Consider the following 18,393-nt stretch of genomic DNA (forward strand, 5'->3'; position numbering starts at 1 on the left):
ACTCTTGTTCTTTTCGACTCTGATGGTATTACAGCATTCGAGGCATAGGAGATCATTTCCTCTATCCTTTTCTTCTATATCTATCAATACTTAATAAACCCTCATAGGTACTCCCCTAGTGATGGTGAGGTAGCTTCAATCCTTTAGATTGAGTTAATAAATAATCAAGAGGTCCCTACATAAGCTGTAAAAACATCTACTACAGCCCCATTTTTTTTCACTAACAATGATGGCTGAATTCATTATAATAATTTTGTAAATAATTGATTAAATAGCGATCTTACTCGTGTTAATTATGTAGGCATGTGCGGCTTACAGCTGTTTCGGTGCTATTCGACACCATCCTCAGAGCCTACTAGATCTCGGGGCTATCTCAACTTCGCTGCCTGTTGTGTGGGTGCATTAGTGTGATGAAGAGTTGTGTCAAATAGTGTGTGTGTTCTGAAATTGATCTGTGTGTTGAGAATTTGGCTGGGGTGTGTTTTAGTGTGTCTGTATATTTCATATTCTAGTGTGTTGAGTTTTTGGTTTTTGGGTTGTATGTGTAGGATTTCGAATATGGAACAATATGAAATATACGGACACACTAAAACACACCCCAGTCAAATTCTCAACACACAGATCAATTTCAGAACACACACACTATTGTATTCTTCATCACACGAACGCACCCACACAACAGGCAGCGAAGTTGAGATAGCGCCGAGATCTAGTAGGCTCTGAGGATGGTGTCGAATAGCACCGAAACAGCTGTAAGCTGCACATGCTTACATAATTAACACGAGTAAGATCGCCATTTAATCAATTATTTACATTCAAGTGTTAAAAGTAGTGTACGAAAGATTCAACATGGAATAATTTTGTACCAACTTTATTTTACAAAGACTAACAAATTACCTTATTATATAAAATACTGAAAAAAGCGTCACGTCGTCGTCAAGTATCAAGTTAGTCTATTATGTCCTGCTTTTATGTGGAAAATCCTGTTTTTCCAGATAAAATGTCCTGCTTTTAAATTTTTTCATCTGGTAACCCTTGTTATGGTTGTTATTGGTTAATAATGGAAAACATAACATCGCGTCACAATGACCGATTAACTCACGTCGAAATTGAAGAAACGAGCTCAAACTGATACAGAGGATCAAGACACCCAGAAAAAGTTCGGATTGAGCAGGGGCGACAGTGGCAAAAATATCGAGTGTGCTACAGCTTGATCATACACATACATAAAATGTAACATGCAACTAATGTATTAACATCGAAAATGAAGTTCTTAATACTCTCCTTCCTACTGCAGAATTTCTATTGGTTTACGGCATTACTTGTAATTTTGTAACTTACGTTGTTCAAGCCGACGCTTCAATTAACCAAAATGGCAACCCCCACCCCCATAGTGGGTGTCCATGTATACAGCGCATTTGAGACTAGTTACACCAGGCCCACCTGGAACACCCATAAGACTTATGGGAACATAATGTAAATTGTAACTTTTGGAGTTTGGACAGACATGTCGAAATGTGATGCAGCAGGTCTCGCTTGCAGAAACAATGTTGGTGAAGTAAATATTCTCTTCTCTTCTGTTACACAGGCCAGTGCAGGTGTGGTGCAGCACTTGTAAGACTGCAGCGGGTCTAGGCTGCTCAGCGCACGACACCTGCAGTATCGAGGATCTCAGGGAGCAGATGGCAACAGCCATGGCGCATGCGCACGACGAGCTGGAGTCTGAGCTGGACATGCGGAGGCCAATGCTGGAAGAACTGCAGGCAGTGCAGCGTGGCTGGGAGTCGTGCAGCGTCCGCGAACGACTGGCGCAGCAGGTGCAGGCCCAGAGCCTGGCGCTGGCACTGGCCAGTTCTGAACTCGAAGCACTGCAGCAGAACTGCGAGCACGAAGACATGTCTGGAGTAGCCGAGGCCCTACAGATTGCTCGCACGGTGAAGGCTCGTGCACAGGAGCGCCACGAGGCAGACGGGAAACGGGCAGACCTGCTGGCGGCGCTACAGAGTTGCCGCCTGCAGGTGCAGACACTGCAGGCCGAGGCCAAGCCGCAGGAGCTGGTGCTGGACCTCTCTGGCGAGACTGCCGAGGAGCGTGCTCTGGCGGGGTTGCTGTATGTGCTCCTGGAGGCGGGAAACGCAGCTGCGTGGGAGAAAGCAACCAAACCGCGTAGGAAACCGCGAAGTTCTTCCGTCCAGACCCGCAGCAACCTACTGTCTACAGTTGCTCTGTCCACCGAGTCACTCCCCGTAGTCCGCAACCCCAAGTCACACCATGGGAAAGGACCTCGCTGCTTTATGGACATCACAGTTTCGGGGCAACCCCGTGGGCGCATCGTCATCGAGCTGCGTCCCGACATAGCCCCCAAGATGTGTGCCAACTTCGTGGCCCTGTGCACCGGTGAGCTGGGGTATGGGTACCGTGGCAGCCGCATCTTCAAGGCCCTCGCCAACGACCACATCATAGGCGGTGACTTCGAGCACAATGATGGTTCAGGCGGGCACTCCATCTTTAACAACAAAGGCTCCTTTTTGGCCGACAGTTCGTCATTGCCAGACGAGAAGGGCGCTGTGCGCATGCGCGGTTTGGGTACAGATACCAAGTCTGGAGGAGGCATGGTGGGCTCTCAGTTCCACATCTGGGTGGGGGATCGCAACTTCCGCAACTTTTCGCGTACTCTGGTGATCGGGAAAGTGACAGAAGGCTTGGAGTTGTGCCAATTCATAAGCAGAATTAAGACGCGCAAAAATAAGAGTGGTACATACATCATTGTGAGCGATGTCGTCATTCAGAACTGCGGCAAACTATAATACAACACGAGCACGCACAAATGTAAGGCTTCTTACAAACACAATATAACTACAGAACGTTTTGAAGTTCCTATTAGTGGTGAGGTGTGATTTGAAAATCTGTGATTTTGTCGCCATGATAGGTTTGTCGTTGGTTCCGACTGTGACTATAGTTTTTAAATCACAGCTACGAGAAATCGCTATCTTCGTCTGATACGTGACTAACAGTGATGGCGACTGATGTACATATATGTGGCAGCTCCAGAGTCCAGACAATTGCAAGTCAAAAGATTAATTGAAGCTTCGGTGGAACAAGGTTGTAAGTTACAAAATTTTCATTCGGCGTGTTTCCGTGTAATAATTTTGTATGTCATGTTACCTTGCTATACTCCTTGGCCTGCAACTGTCCATCAATGCAGTACGTGAAATTTGTCCACTCAAAAGTTTGCTACCCTATAAGAACAACGTTGTACGTGTACATATTTTTGCAGCTCCTGTAAATTTTACCAAATATAACTTACAACATTGTTCCAGCCGACGCTTCAATTGTTGAAGGTCAACATAACTGGGATCTATTTAATTTTCGTCCCACTCAAAAGGTTAATATCGGCAACTCTTTGATACTTAAGGTACAATGCACTAGCTATATTCTTTCACGAATGATTTATCCAATCATTCGTAAACGTTTCTGGGGGAATATACACGCCAACGCGATAACGCAAGTCAAGAGCGTGTATGTTCATACTCGCCACGTTAATTAGTATTCTTGATAATAAGACGTGTCACCCATATATCAATTCGCAGAAAAGTGATAAGCATAAATATTTGTCGGTTCATGATGAGCAGGCTTCGACACTTAGGACCCGACAGAGCAGTTAAGTGGGAAATCCGCATAACGGCATACTGAGTATAGTGGTAAAGCATACAGTGGGTGGGGGTACTATAGAATGAATGCCAACAAATACGCAAAGGAAAACGCTCTGGATTTGAAGGTTCTGATGAATAATTTGGTTTTCATACAAACCTATTTTCAAACTGTGTCTGAAACTATTACACGGTTAGAAAAGTCAGAGCAAGAGATGCCGGAAGCCCTCAAATTAGTTGAGAAAATGACACAGAGAATTAATGAGACATCAAGTACACCGGTTACTGAACGTGTAAAACAGAATTGGAAATCAATTTTATGTAAAAATAACGGATATGGAACATTGTGAAACATAAACAGCAAATTAGTGGACATAGAGTCACCCGAGAATACAGGACTGTCTCTTAGAGACTGCAATGATGTTAGGTTTTTTTTTCGTTTTGCTCCTATAAAGTCATGCGACGTAGAGCGCAGCTGTTCACAGTACAAACTGTGTTTGGCAGATAACTGAAAAGATTTACGTTTGAGACACTGAAAATGTATCTTGTAGTACATTGCAATTCGGTACTGTAACTGCACTTCCTAAAGACGACCAATAGGATAAATGAAGAAATTAAAATTGCTACATATTTATTTCCACCATTAACACTGTGTATAATTAAGCACAAATGCTTATAAAAGACAGGAGAATAAATGCTTTTCACATTCTTTTGACAATGCCATTGTGTAATGTATATTTACTTTCAGAATGTCCACTAGTACTACCGTACTCTATTCTAAATAGCAACGTTGTTACCTCAACACATCTCTACCTTTCAGTACCTGCAGTGAGTCAACAACCTATAGTACAAGCACAGTAATCTTATTGTATCGGGTCCAAAGTCTCGAAGCCTGGTGATGAGAAACATTCACAATCGTCAAGAATCATCTGAACACAAAAGCACCCTGTAACAAAATCACTATTATCCTGTCACCGCTCTCTTTTCGGAGCTGTCACAGTTTGGAACTGTGAGGGAAGAATGCTGTCACGCCCCACCTGTAGTTCCTATTACAAACTTGTAGAGGGGACCGAGTAGTTGAAGCTTTGAATACGAATAAGAACCCATGTCCGGAAACCCACCATGCCACAAGCCAAACAAACACAAATGTTGATCTCATTCTATCATTACATACTGGTACTTTAAGAATGTTTACTTTTATTTTTTTTTATATATACACTTGATTTGATTTTCTTACTTGTAGCACAGTGTGTGTTTCCAGACATGGAATCCCATTCAAAACTTTATCTACACTGTCTCCTCTACAGATCCTGAAAGTTTGTAATAGGAATTTCCAAACATCTCTGTATAACCTAAATACCTAGCAGATACAAGTGTGATTATTTTTACAAGCATATACAATATAAATCATATGCACACACAACTGCGAGTCTTGTATATGCAAATATAATTGAGACCAATACAGAACACAACTGTGAAGATTTTTACATTTACATACAACATGAATCAGTGGCGGTTCCTCAGGGGAGGGAGGGAAGGAACGTCTTCCTCATATTTTTCTTCTTTTGAAAGTAAATTTCAAATGAAATATATGCCTTGAAATTCGAGGAAGATTCGATAACTTTTAAGTTCACAGCTATAAGAAAACCTCGGCTGATCGAGTTTTAAACGACGCGCACTCATGTGCTGTAGAAAACTGTGAGAAGGATGCGAGATTGTCTGTGTGGAGGAAAGTCAATCCATTCCTCCTTTGCGGCAGTTAACACACATAGACAACAGCGCACTAGCGGTCAGAGAAAGAACCAGAGTTTTAAAGCGAGTAAATGAACGGAGAGGGAGAAGATCCTCCTCTGAATCAGCGCATGGGCGGGAAAAAGAAACTGACTGGTAGTGCAGCAAGCTCGCTACCGCTGCCATCTAACGATGCTGCATTCAACCAGACTATAACACATCTAGGAGGAGGCACAATAAAAACAGTTTTAACGCAAAGCTATGAAAGACATCATATAAACTTTTTTTTTTAAATTATAAATCAAAATATATTATTCATTGCACTTTATATAGGCTACTATTCATGGTTTGAAACTTTCGAGGATATCTGAAAGTTGAAGTTGTATTTATATAAAACAAAGAGGAAGTATATATTTTATATATATTTTGATGTACCGAAGTACATATGAGAATTTTTCTCCGTTCCATCACTCTTTCATCAAAGAGGAAGTAATTCTAAGTTAGTATCGGTATCGCAAATCTTTTTGGCCCCTGAAATTCACTTCCATTCATTGTCTACTAGACTAGACGGCATTTCGGAAGGCGGTTAGCTTCTATATGCGCCGTAGCATTTCTGGTATGTGACGTCACAAGCTTGTACAGTACAACCAATCAGAATCAGTCTATAACAAGCACTTCCCGAGTTCGTTTCTTCACGTGTGAGTGTTTCAATAGATTGAATAATTAAAACTAACTTTACTGTGTGTATGTAAGGTAAATAAATGGAAGAAGAGACTATAAAAACACAAGTATTACACAAGCAGGCGCGGAAAATAGTGTTTAAGATGTATAATTATTATAAAAACGTTAACGAGCAGAACGCTGCCAGCCACCTTGATGATGGCAGCAACGTTGCCAACATGCAAGAAACGACTGCAGAGGCATGTGGTGTGGGATTGAGAACCGTGCAAAGAATATTGTTAGTGAAGAAAAGAGGGTTTGTTTGGTGTCATGCTTACAGTAATCAACGGCTAAGGTCATTATTGTCTTTTGATAATTGAAATTCTCTCCTGCGCTATTTGTATTGCACGTGCGTGAAGTACGATGTGGCAATGTTGTACGCTGCATTGCTCTCTCTATCTGCCTCTCTCGACGCAAATGCTAGCAGACAACCCGCCTTCCGAATTGCCGTCGACTCTAGACAGGACAACAGCCAAGTTGTCAGTTTTTTTACAAATATATTTGAAATTGAAAGTACTGCAAACTACATTATTTTTAACATAAAAAAATTAATCGGCCACCAGTAGCTTTGAACAATAACGGTAGTATGACTTTACAAGAACTGACATTCTTCAAAAGCATGTGATACTGAAGTTGTAAAATGTACATGTGGCAGCACAGACCACGTGGGTGAGTGCAGTGTTCTCGCTTTCCTAACAGATTATATCTCATTCCCACTTCCGTATAATGGTTTCGGTTACGTGTTAGTAGCTGGTTTCTTCCAACACGAGTGATGCTGTAGGCCTAGTGTGCGTGAAAAATGCTGCGAGGTTGTGAATTTCCTTGTAATTGTTAATTTGTGCAATTATTCAACAATGAATGGAAGTGAATACATATTATATTTTGGACAATTTAGGAAACTCAGTTTACAAAAACAGATTATTGCTATACAAAAGGGAAGGCCAACCCTGACACTAACTGGTCTTACATGTATGCATGTAGGCTAATTTGTAGCATGTTTTTCTCAAGGTGTCATTTTGCGCTGTTAACTTCTTTCCTCCTCTTAAGAAATATGCAGGAGCCGCCACTGACATGAATCACTGTGAGACACACTTGTGAGGCTTTTTAATGTATAGTATTGTATATAAAACCTGACTCACTATCAGTTTTTAGTTTTACTGCAGTTATTGCGTCAAATATGACTTGTCCATTATTGTTGGTAGGTCTGTGTTTAATTGCTTCAAGCCGAGGGATTCAACTTTATTAACTATAAATGACAATAAACAACTACCTATCTAATAAGCTTTCGCTTATAATCTACATTCTACCCCCACCCCCTCAAAAATAAGACTAATTTAAGAGTAGAATTTTATAAAAGCAACACTATTCTCATTATGCATTGATTTTAAAGTAATTGAGGCCTAACATACTTTTGATTGAGGTTCTGTCTGATATGTATATCTATTATCAGACAGTACATCTCACTTGACGATATGTGTCAGAGGAAGAACAACTGTTTGTATGCATGTGAAGTCTGACTAGTGTAATATGTAGTTAATCGGCGATGTTTGCAATGGAGAGAGAAAGGAACTGGCGTAGTTGTCTCATAGTAGTAGTATTTAATATTAGTAGTATTTATTTATTTAACCTGGTAGAGATAAAGCCATCAGGCCTTCTCTGCCCCTCTACCAGGAGATTCCAACTATAATATGAAGAATAAAATTATAATTGGTAATAAATTTACAATTACAATTACAAATAAAATTACAATATTAAATTTACAGTTACAATGACAATAAAAATCAAAGTACGAAAAGATTACCTGACTAATGAAAGCTAGATAATTTTATCACAGAAAAACAAAGAATATTTTATATTTACTGAAATACAAATTAAACCTAGAATAACAAAATTGTATAGTGATGAAATTACTGAATATTGAAATATTTTGTGATAGATTAAGGAAACTATTTACAAGAAATCAATTACTGACCAAGCGCCTAGTAAGTTTGCGTTTGAATTCAATTTTATTTCGACAGTCCCTGATGCTAGCAGGTAGCGAATTAGTCTTGGCAGGGCTATTGTGAAAGAGGATGAGTATGAAGATGTGTGATGGAATGGTATTGTTAGTATTGTTTCATGACGAGAGCGTATGTTCAGATTATGGTGGGAAGAAAGGTAAGTGAAGCAAGACGACAGGTACGAAGGAATAGAAGAGTTCAAGATTTCGAAGAAAAAGAGAAGTGAATGTAAATTTCTTTTCTTATCTAGTTTAAGCCAACCTATTGTTTCCAGGGATGGGGTGATATGATCATATTTACAAACATTGCTTACAAAACGTACACACAAATTATGAGCGCATTGAAGTTTCGTTTTGTTGTCGCTGGAGAGGTCAGTCAGAGAGGTCATAGGTGGTGCCTTATTAATATCATTTGTGAGATTCAGACCTGTCTTACGGAGAGTTGACTAAACAACAACAAGGCCTAAGAGTGGCTTAACATAACTTTTCTGTTGTTATAATCATGTTAGTTGCTATCGTATACATTTGTCAGTGAAAAAAAAAGGAAATAGGTCTACATGAGAAATATTAATCACAGCTTTTAGCCTACATATTTATACTTTTGATAACTTTTGTAATCACATATCCAACATAACTGTTTAGTCAACTGTCTGAAGCTCACAAGTGATACCAACATGGCAGTACTTATGAGGCAACTAGGCCAGGAGGTAATGGGGTAGGGTGGCCAGTTCCTTTCCTCCTCCATTGCACACATCGCAGATTAGCTACATATTACACTAACCAGACTTCAGATGCATACAAAGAATTGTTTTTCCTCTGACACATAACATCAAGTGAGCTGTACTGCCTATAATAGATGTAGTCTACATATCAGCCAGAACCTCAATCAGAGGTATCATATGAATGATTATGAATCTGTAAGATATTTTTTTATAATATAGAAAATTTAGTATTATGTAGGTCTATTTTAGGCTTTTTAAGTTAGTCTATTAATATTTTTTGTACTCGTAAAACTTAACGTAAGCCTACTGATAGTTCGGTAATTATGTATTAAGCATCGGCCAGGTCATCTTCCCATAATAAAGGTCCAGGGGTACCATAGTGGCTCTGCTCTAAGAAAGACAATGTACTGGTATTTTATCTGCATAGCTTATTTCGTGAAGAAAACGAAAATATATTTCTCCGATTAAAAGCTGACTTTTATTAATTTCCTCAAAATCTGGATTTTGAAAGAATTTTTTTTTTTTTTATTATTTCGTATCAAGTGGGGCACTTTTAAAGCACAAAATTGGGAAAATGCAAATGTACAATAACTCTAATTACAACGTATTTATGTATTATTATCATCATTACTGTATCATTACTGTAAACCAGAGTTACTTTGACCAACTGAAATACATTTTTAAATGTTCTTTTGCTGGTTTCTTGTGAAATTATAGGAGATAAAGCTCCAAATTTCATATGCGAGTACGGGAACATTTCCTAAAAGCATTTCAACAATCATAATAGTCACTGATAATAGCACTTGTGATAAAACTTAGTTCAAAAGTTGTGGGTCAACATTACTTGACACATGGGGTTACTTTGACCCACCTATGTGCTCTACAGGCACAACCCACTGTAGGCACTGCAGTGAGTATGAAACTTTACCACATGTGCTTGAGAGTTGCCCACAGGGATAAGTACTTAGAATAAAACGTCACAACATCATACGTTCTATGATCGCAGATGCACTTCGATCCAAAAATCTAAACGTTCACGAGGAAGTTCATTGTATTGCTGATGGTGGAAGCAATCGGATCGATATCATAGCTATAAATAGGAATAAACAGACAGCAGAAATAATTGATCCTACGATCAGAATTGAAATCTCAGCCACTCAACCATCTGAAGTGAACGAAGAGAAAAAGAAAATCTACGAGCTCACGATTCAGTACCTATCAGCGAAATACAACATTGAAAAAATCATAGTTACCGGTCTCTTCTTCGGAGCGAGAGGCCATTCTGAAAGCCTTTGTAAAGTGGAGGGAAAAATACAAGCTGACGAGAGATCTTCAAGATGCCATCGTCACCACCATAATAAAATTTTCTGTAGCGATATTTTGTCAGCATCTTTATGGTGTACATTCAATTTAAATTATATTTGGTTCTATTTTTTTTCTTATGTCTTAATCAATTTTGTCTGAAACCTGTTTATATAATTTTTCATTTTAAATTTTATTGTGGGCTATTCTGTGTCGCAGGGCAAACCCAAAATATTGGATCAGACCAATAAATTAAACCATAGTAAAATTAAACTCCAAACTGGCAACAATTTTCTTAAAAATAAATGTGTCTGAAACATGAAAGATATTGATTTTGAAACAAATATTTAAACCTTTCTAATGTTTTTGCTACAAATTCTTGTTTACAAGTAATGTTTACAATACAATGTCTAAAACGATATGGCATGCAAAGATAAATTACATTGATAAAGCTGCAAAACAAAATTACAGATCTTTCATTTTGGAAAACATACTATGTGTCTTTCACGTGTTAAATTTTATGTTACCTTGTTAACATGTTTCGGCCTGCTATTGGCCATCATCAGATCTTTTATATTCAGTTGATGCCTTGAACAATGACAAAACCCCTCTTTAATTCTTTTGCGGGAGGGGGGGGGGGTATTTTCTTGATAACATCTTTCCACTAAAAATGAAATGTAAAATAAAATGTTCTTGGGGCCATACCAATACCAACCAGTAGAATTCGCATGCATACAGTTAGCTTAAATTCCATTCATTTCCAATGTAATGATAACACCTGGATATAACTCCCTTTTCAAAGTTATACAAAGTTTCCAACAGCCAATGATTGGGTATTGTAATTTCAATGGTCTGACATGGCATGCAAATAGTTACAATGAAAGAAAACTTTGTCCATGTTGAATCTTTCGTACACTACTTTTAACACTTGAATATAAATAATTATTTAAATGGCGATCTTACTCGTGTTAATTGTGTAACCATGTGCGGCTTACAGCTGTTTCGGTGCTTCTTCACACCATCCTCAGAGCCTACTAGATCTCGGCGTCATCTCGAACTTTACTGCCTGTTGTGTGAATGCGTTCGATTGTTGAAAAATGTTGGAATGTGGTGTCAAATAGTGTGTGTGTTCTGAAATTGATCTGTGTGTTGAGAATTTGATCAGGGTGTGTTTTAGTGTGTCTGTATATTTCATATTGTTCTAGTGTGTTGAGTTTTTTGTTTTTGGGTTGTATGTGTAGGATTTCCATGTCTGTATTTATGTTACTGTATGTGTGGTTAGCATTAGTTATGTGTTCGGCATATATGATCAATTTCAGAACACACACACTATTTGACACCACATTCCAACACTTTTCAACAATCGAACGCACCCACACAACAGGCTGCGAAGTTCGAGATGACGCCGAGATCTAGTAGGCTCTGAGGATGGTGTGAAGAAGCACCGAAACAGCTGTAAGCCGCACATGCTTACACAATTAACACGAGTAAGATCGCCATTTAAACAATTATTTGAAAATTTAGTGTTAGGGATTACTTTGGCCTGGGCCAATGTAGCTCCTATCCACGTCAATAGATGCTATACTTTCAGATAGAAAATATTGTCAAGGGATTTTACAATAATTAAGTATTGTTTACATATCTTGTATGCCAATACTTTTAGCTTACAAGAAATACACTTACTTGATTTTTTCAATCACCAGTATCAGCTGGGAAGGAGGAAGTTTACACAATATTAATCTACTACTTCAACAACAAACATCATGAACAGCACAGGTGTCCAACAAAGCGAGAGTTATTCTTAAAATATCTGACTATTGTACAGCGTGTAGAAATGGATATGGATGAAACTCTCTGTGCGAAAAATTTTTTATTGTGTGTGGGCCAAAGTAACCTGCACTGGGCCAATCTAACCCTGATTTACGATATTATTATTATTATTATTATTATTATTATTATTATTATTACCGGTATTACTGCTCTCAGAAATGTCTAAATCCGCGCCTGCCTCCAAATGCAAAGAAAAACTTATTATTTGTGTTTTTAGATTAGATTTTTATTAGCCGATAGAATTACAAGCATTCATGGCATCGTCAGTACATAATTTCCAATTAATGTGATGCCATTTTCACATTTTGTTTGGCATCTTTGTGATATGCATGTACGATTACTGATAAGTTGGTTATTTCTGATGACTTACATGACTTCAGTATTATCTTTATGTATGTACCTGTACTGTAAACCACTGTTGGTATACTTATAAATTTTATATTCTGTGTGCTTACAAGTTAAGAGATGAAGGGAATGCATTTTATCAGCATTATTTGATTTACAACACAAACATACTTATCTTTTTGGTGTAATGTTACCATTTTATAAATAAACAAGTATGAGAGTTTGTATTTCATTATTAGGCCTACCACCAGTACACTACACACCAATTTTTAATATAAAATCTGATTATTAAGGTTGGCGACAATTTCAGTTACTGGTACTTGTTTCGTAGAATGCTGACCATGCTCAGTTATGAACATTTTCTTGATTTAACATTATCCATTACCGGGTACCATGCAGAACATTGGTCTCGTTTCCCACACAGTGTTGAGGTTAGGTTTTTATTATTGCTAACACAACTTTTGTATAACTGTACAATAATTATACTAGAATTAACATAGGTGAATTTTTATTACTGTATTGCCAATATAGGAAATTAAAAACAAACACTGAAAATACCTTAGTTTTGTAGTGTGGAGTAGCAGAAACTCGATGTGATCACTGGGAGAGCACAGCAAAGTACAATTAGACCAAATCTGAAAAAGATGTACCGTACTTGTATCAGTTTTACTTCGGATGTCCACCAGGGGATCAAGACAAGTGCGTCACCCGACATTATATGTACAACAACGTCAAATTGGTTACCTATGTGACTAAATGGACAGAAAAAAGTATGCAGTGCCATCTGCTATACCCAGGGTTGCCAGATGTCCTGATTTCCTACGATTGTTCTGGATTTTAATGGTGCATCCTGTGTTCTGGAGATATATATATATATATATATATATATATATATATATAATATATTCTAAATTATAGACATCAGCTCAAAGAATTTGAGTGACCACAGAGGTTCTGAATACAACAAACATGTACAATATAATGTGATGTGATACATTAAAGAAAAAAGAAAGTTAATTGGTTAATTGTTGAAGGCAAATATAAGTGGATTAATTGAAATAAAGATGATGTAATAAAAAAGATTGGAAAAATACATAAAATTGTTTAGTCGACACGTTAAAAAGGTTTTTAATAAATTTTAACACTTTTTAACGTGTCGACTAAACAATTTTAAGTTTTTAAACAAAGTATTAACGTGAACTAGAATCAATGGAAAAATACAATTCCTTGCTCATTTCTTCAACACTGTCTGGCATCTCCTATTGTGTTGTCTTGAAATAAAAACGGCAATACTGTAGTATATATTAGGTATTATACGTATCTTTATTCTTCACTCCCTTTGGAAGTTGATTTATTATTGATAAGATTTAAACACTAGATCATGCATTTTTTTCTGTATAGATCAAGCTATAATATGACATTATTTTTTGTTCTAGACTTTATCAATAAGAAAATTTTATAATCTAGCAAAAATGTAACAAAATTCAAAGTTTAGACCCTATAGAATTGGTTGAAAAACATAAAACGAATAAAATCAGTTGTATTACAAATTAATTCAAATGTGTAGTCACGTTAAGATATGAAGTATTATCACTTGTCCTGAATTCCTGACGAGAGAATCTGGCAACCCTGCTATATCAATGACATGACATGAGTCAACAAATTATGTTCATGACTCTTACTTTTGCTGTAACAATATTGCAAGTGTCTCATCACAGAACAAACATAAAATATTGTGTCCCAGATAAGAATTCTAAAAGAAGACCATCCCCAAAACGAGTTTTTACTCATCCCAGAGTCTCAAGAACAGCGTTTCTCAAACTTTTCTATCCACGGAACCCTTTTAAACCCAAAATAAAACTGTGGAACCCAATGAACCCAGCGGAATATTCGTGGAGGGATGTGGGTTGTTTCAATGATCCTGTTTTAAGCCACCGGTCCATGATTCAGTGTCACTCTGTATTAAAAAAGTAGAGTTAAGATCGGTATCACTCTGTATTAAAAATAGGATGATGTAGCTCGCAATGATTGGTCTCGCCGTCTATTTATACAATTTTGAAGAAGGGATGATAAAAATCGCACAATTTTTCTTTAAAACATTTGACCTTTTTCTGATATTATTAAATAAACTTTGAGACACAAAATTAATACATAACTCACCTTTAACTTCAAAACAATGGTCTTTCCTCGCCAGAAGAAGTTTCCTGTGCTTTCTTGAAGGAACATCAAAACAACTCTACGAAATATCCTTCACAGAATTTTCAATTAATTTTATACACAATTCACACCTGTGCATTATTGTTGGAAAATGTGTTAGCTGCAGACACTTAAGTTACTTTAAGTGCATCTATTATTATTTCAACAATGTGCAATTGTGATCGGATTGCCGTAAACGGTATCTATTGTTGTTCTGAAAATTGCCAATAGAATAAACAATTCTGTGGCCGGGAAGAAAAAGGTCTTAAGTAAAAATTTTATACTTTTCAGGAGAGCAGTAGAAAGATTGAAATTGGTGTCAATTATAGAGTTCTTTTAATTAAGAGGTTTTTCCTGGATATTATTTGTTTATATTTCTTCCAAAATAGGTAATGTTGCTCATTTAACAATTTTCTTGATTATTTCCAAAAAATAGCCGCACTTAAGCCCTTTTAAGACTACAATCCAAACTGAGAAGAAGGGACTATTTAAACATAAGACCTTTTTCATGTCAAAATAAATGGGAAATGTAAATTATTAGGAATGCAAAATGGGTCTTAAACAATATAGGACTGTTTACCTCGTGCTTAAAGTTTTAAAAGGAAAGGGCATCAGTACCGGTATGTGATAAAATAGCTAAAATACAAGTTATACCTTTTAATAGAGAAGCATGGAAAGTAAACATGTGATGGTTTGTAAGGAATAAAGTATTAAATATTCTTAAGTCCTTTATTCTTTGTGTACTCAATTCAAAAAGTACTTAGGACATTTGGTAATGCTCTATAAATCCAGTCAGGAGTCTTATTTGACTTTAACCGTTTACCAGATTGTAGAGAATTGTTTCCGCTTTCAGAATATATAAAAATCTCATTTTCACAAAAAATTGACTTAAGACCTTTTTCCTCCCGGCCACAGAATTATTGTTCTGTTCTTATTATTTTTCATGTTTTTATAACATTATATTTTAAAGATTAAAAAGTAAATAATTTCACGTCAGGAATTGGCGGAACCCCTAAGAGTTGCTTACGGAACCTCAAGCTTCCGGGGAACACACTTTGAGAATCGCTGCTCTAGAGGAAGGACAAAAATGTAATGTGCAGATGTTTCCACTACTGATTTAATTAGCAGGAGTTAAAGAGAATAATACAAATAGTGAAACAAGTCCCTGTATGCACACTAAGCAAAGAAAATTTCCAAGAGTTAGGTAAATATTTTGTCACTCCCCTGCATTTACATTGTATTGTACTGTATTTATTTAAAGTCCATGGTATTTGTATATTGCTTCACAAATAGAATTGGAATATGTCAAAAAAATCTTAATAGTACTACAAAGTCTTAATTATAGTCACAGTCTAGTTGAAATATAATATACACAAGAGTTTTACAAGGGGTTAGTATCGAACTTAATACAAGACAGAAATATTCATGCAGCATTGTTGAATGTCATAAATTCACCTACAGAATACAAGGCATGAGAAATTAGGTACTTCTTTAATTTGGCCCTAAATAATCTTATATTTTTTATATCCATATGGAGGCTATTAAAAATTTGTACTGCCATATAACGCACTCCTTTTTGAGAGCACGATAAACTTACAAATGGACTATGGAAGTCATTTTTTAACGAGTATTTATGCTATGAACTGTTGAATTAGTTATAAAATTTTCACGATTACATGCGAGGAAGTTTATTAATGAAAAAATATACAGACAAGCCATGGACATTATTTGTAGTTTTTGAAAATGGTCCTACAAGATTCCCTAGATTTGGCATTGTATTATAATTACCTACTCTTTTCGTAGTAGGAATACTGGTATACTGTTACTATCTGTGGAATTTTCCCCAGAATATTATTTCAAAACTGATTACCGAGTGGAAGTATGCAAAGTATACTGTTTTAAAGGTACCGGTATTGCTATTTACTGTCTCTTGCATAGATCTAATAGCAAAACATGATAAATTTAGTTTGGGGTTAATTTCTGTAATATGACTTTTCCTTTCGGAATATGTATGATAAGAACTTTCTTGTGTTAAATTTTAACGATACCTTATTAAAATGTTTCAACCTATTTTGGGTCATCTTCAGAACTGGTCGTTGTTGGTCTTGGCGCCTCTTGTTTCCTGTGAGGGTGCGTTCGTAGTGTAGAGTCAAAGAGTGTATGTGTTTCGAAATTGAGTTGTGTGTTGCGAATACCGTTGGGGTGTGTTTTTGTGTGTCTGTATATTTCATATTGTTCTAGAGTGTTGAGTTTCTGGCACGTTACAAAGAACACATCACAGCCATAACAAAATTACAAAACACCTCCACATATGCAGAACACATCACAAATGCCAACCACACCTACAGAGACATCAACACAGACATGGAAATATTGCACATCCAACCAAAAAGCCAGAAACTCGACACACTAGAACAATGACATATACAGACACACGAAAACACACCCCAATGATATTCTCAACACACAACTCAATTTCAAAACACATACACTCTTTGACTCTACATGGCAGTAAAAATTTTTAATAGCCTCCCTTGCTGGGTAATTTTCGGACCCCGGACTCATTTCACCGGCATTATCACCTTCATCTCATTCAGATGCTAAATAACCAAAGATGTTGATAAAGCGTCGTAAAATAACCTAGTAAAAAAATAGCCTCCCTATCGATAAAAAAAATTAAACTCAAAACATAAGATTATTTAGGGCCAAATTAAAGAAGTACCTAATTTCTCACGCCTTCTATTCTGTAGGTGAATTCATGACATTCAATAACGCTTCATGAAATTGATACTAAAACTTTGTGTTGTACTAGTAGACTATATTGTAAATCTCTTCTTTATACATTTCATCTAGACTGTGACTATAAATTAAGACTTTATAATAGTATTAAGTTTTTTGACTTGTTCCATATTCTAGCTCTAAAGCAATGTATGAATACCATGGAATGTTAATAAATACAATACAATACCGATTTGTTATATTGAAACCATAAAATTGAATCCTATCTCAATTACCTGTTGCACATGAATCTTTATTCTCACAATATAAATAACAGATATCGTGATAAGGTACAGAATAACTAAGATAAAGTCTCTTGACTCTTACAGGATCAATCACTCTTGTAAGAAATCATCTCAAATGTTAACTTTGATTCATGTAACCTCATAACATATCCTTGTTCTTTACTTTTTCTTTGAAACACTCAACTTTCAATTCTATTGATTTATTAATTGTGCATTAAAATTGTCTAGTATAGTACTTTGTCTTTCACACAGTCTGTGTTTAGAGGAAGCATGTTAAAAGTAAAATTAAAAATTAAATTCATATTAGAAATTTTGTGGTTTTTTGTTTTTGTTTTTTTTTTTTTTTGTAATACATTGTACAGATAATAAATCAAAACAATACAACAAATGTCATCTCATTAGAGATCTTTCACTGCCAAAAGATAAAACAGAACTTTTTGCTTCAAGACTGAAAGAAAAAAAATTCTTAACAGGTGATGCTAGGGTTACTACCTTTTTACAATCTCGAAGAGGAACATATAGTCATATATTCAAGAAAGTACCAAAGATTAATTTAAAATAGATAACAGTAGGCATAACTTAGGCATAACTAAAATTACACTACTGTAGTCAACAAATTTTAACCTTTTTTCTATAACCTCGATAAAAAATACCTGATTAAGGGGTAATTTTAGCTCCTAAATTAGCAAAAAGCATCCAAATTGCTTTATCGAATCGCATTTATGAGTTAACAGTATGTCCCTCTAATATTATTTGTGTATATTTAGGAACATCCATGCCGATACAAAGTTATTATCTCTAAAAATTGGCTTTTATAGCATATATTAATAAAAAATTACAAACTAAATATGATTTTAACCTAAAAGGCATGTGAA

The 18,393-nt window shown here is 36.2% G+C and overlaps 1 protein-coding gene across 2 annotated transcripts in view; it reads left to right on the forward strand.

Annotated features, from left to right (window-relative positions):
- Positions 1–4,368, forward strand: part of LOC138692235 (uncharacterized) — a 75,367-nt gene extending 70,999 nt beyond the window's left edge. For both annotated transcript variants that reach the window (XM_069815368.1, XM_069815367.1), the window contains exon 4: positions 1,589–4,368. In XM_069815368.1, the coding sequence (XP_069671469.1) occupies positions 1,589–2,807 (1,219 nt within the window). In that variant the 3' untranslated portion in view covers positions 2,808–4,368. The remainder of the gene's footprint in view (positions 1–1,588) is intronic.
- The last annotated feature ends 14,025 nt before the right edge of the window (positions 4,369–18,393 follow it).

This window comes from Periplaneta americana, chromosome 16, assembly GCF_040183065.1.
Source record: "Periplaneta americana isolate PAMFEO1 chromosome 16, P.americana_PAMFEO1_priV1, whole genome shotgun sequence".
Taxonomy (NCBI): domain Eukaryota; kingdom Metazoa; phylum Arthropoda; class Insecta; order Blattodea; family Blattidae; genus Periplaneta; species Periplaneta americana.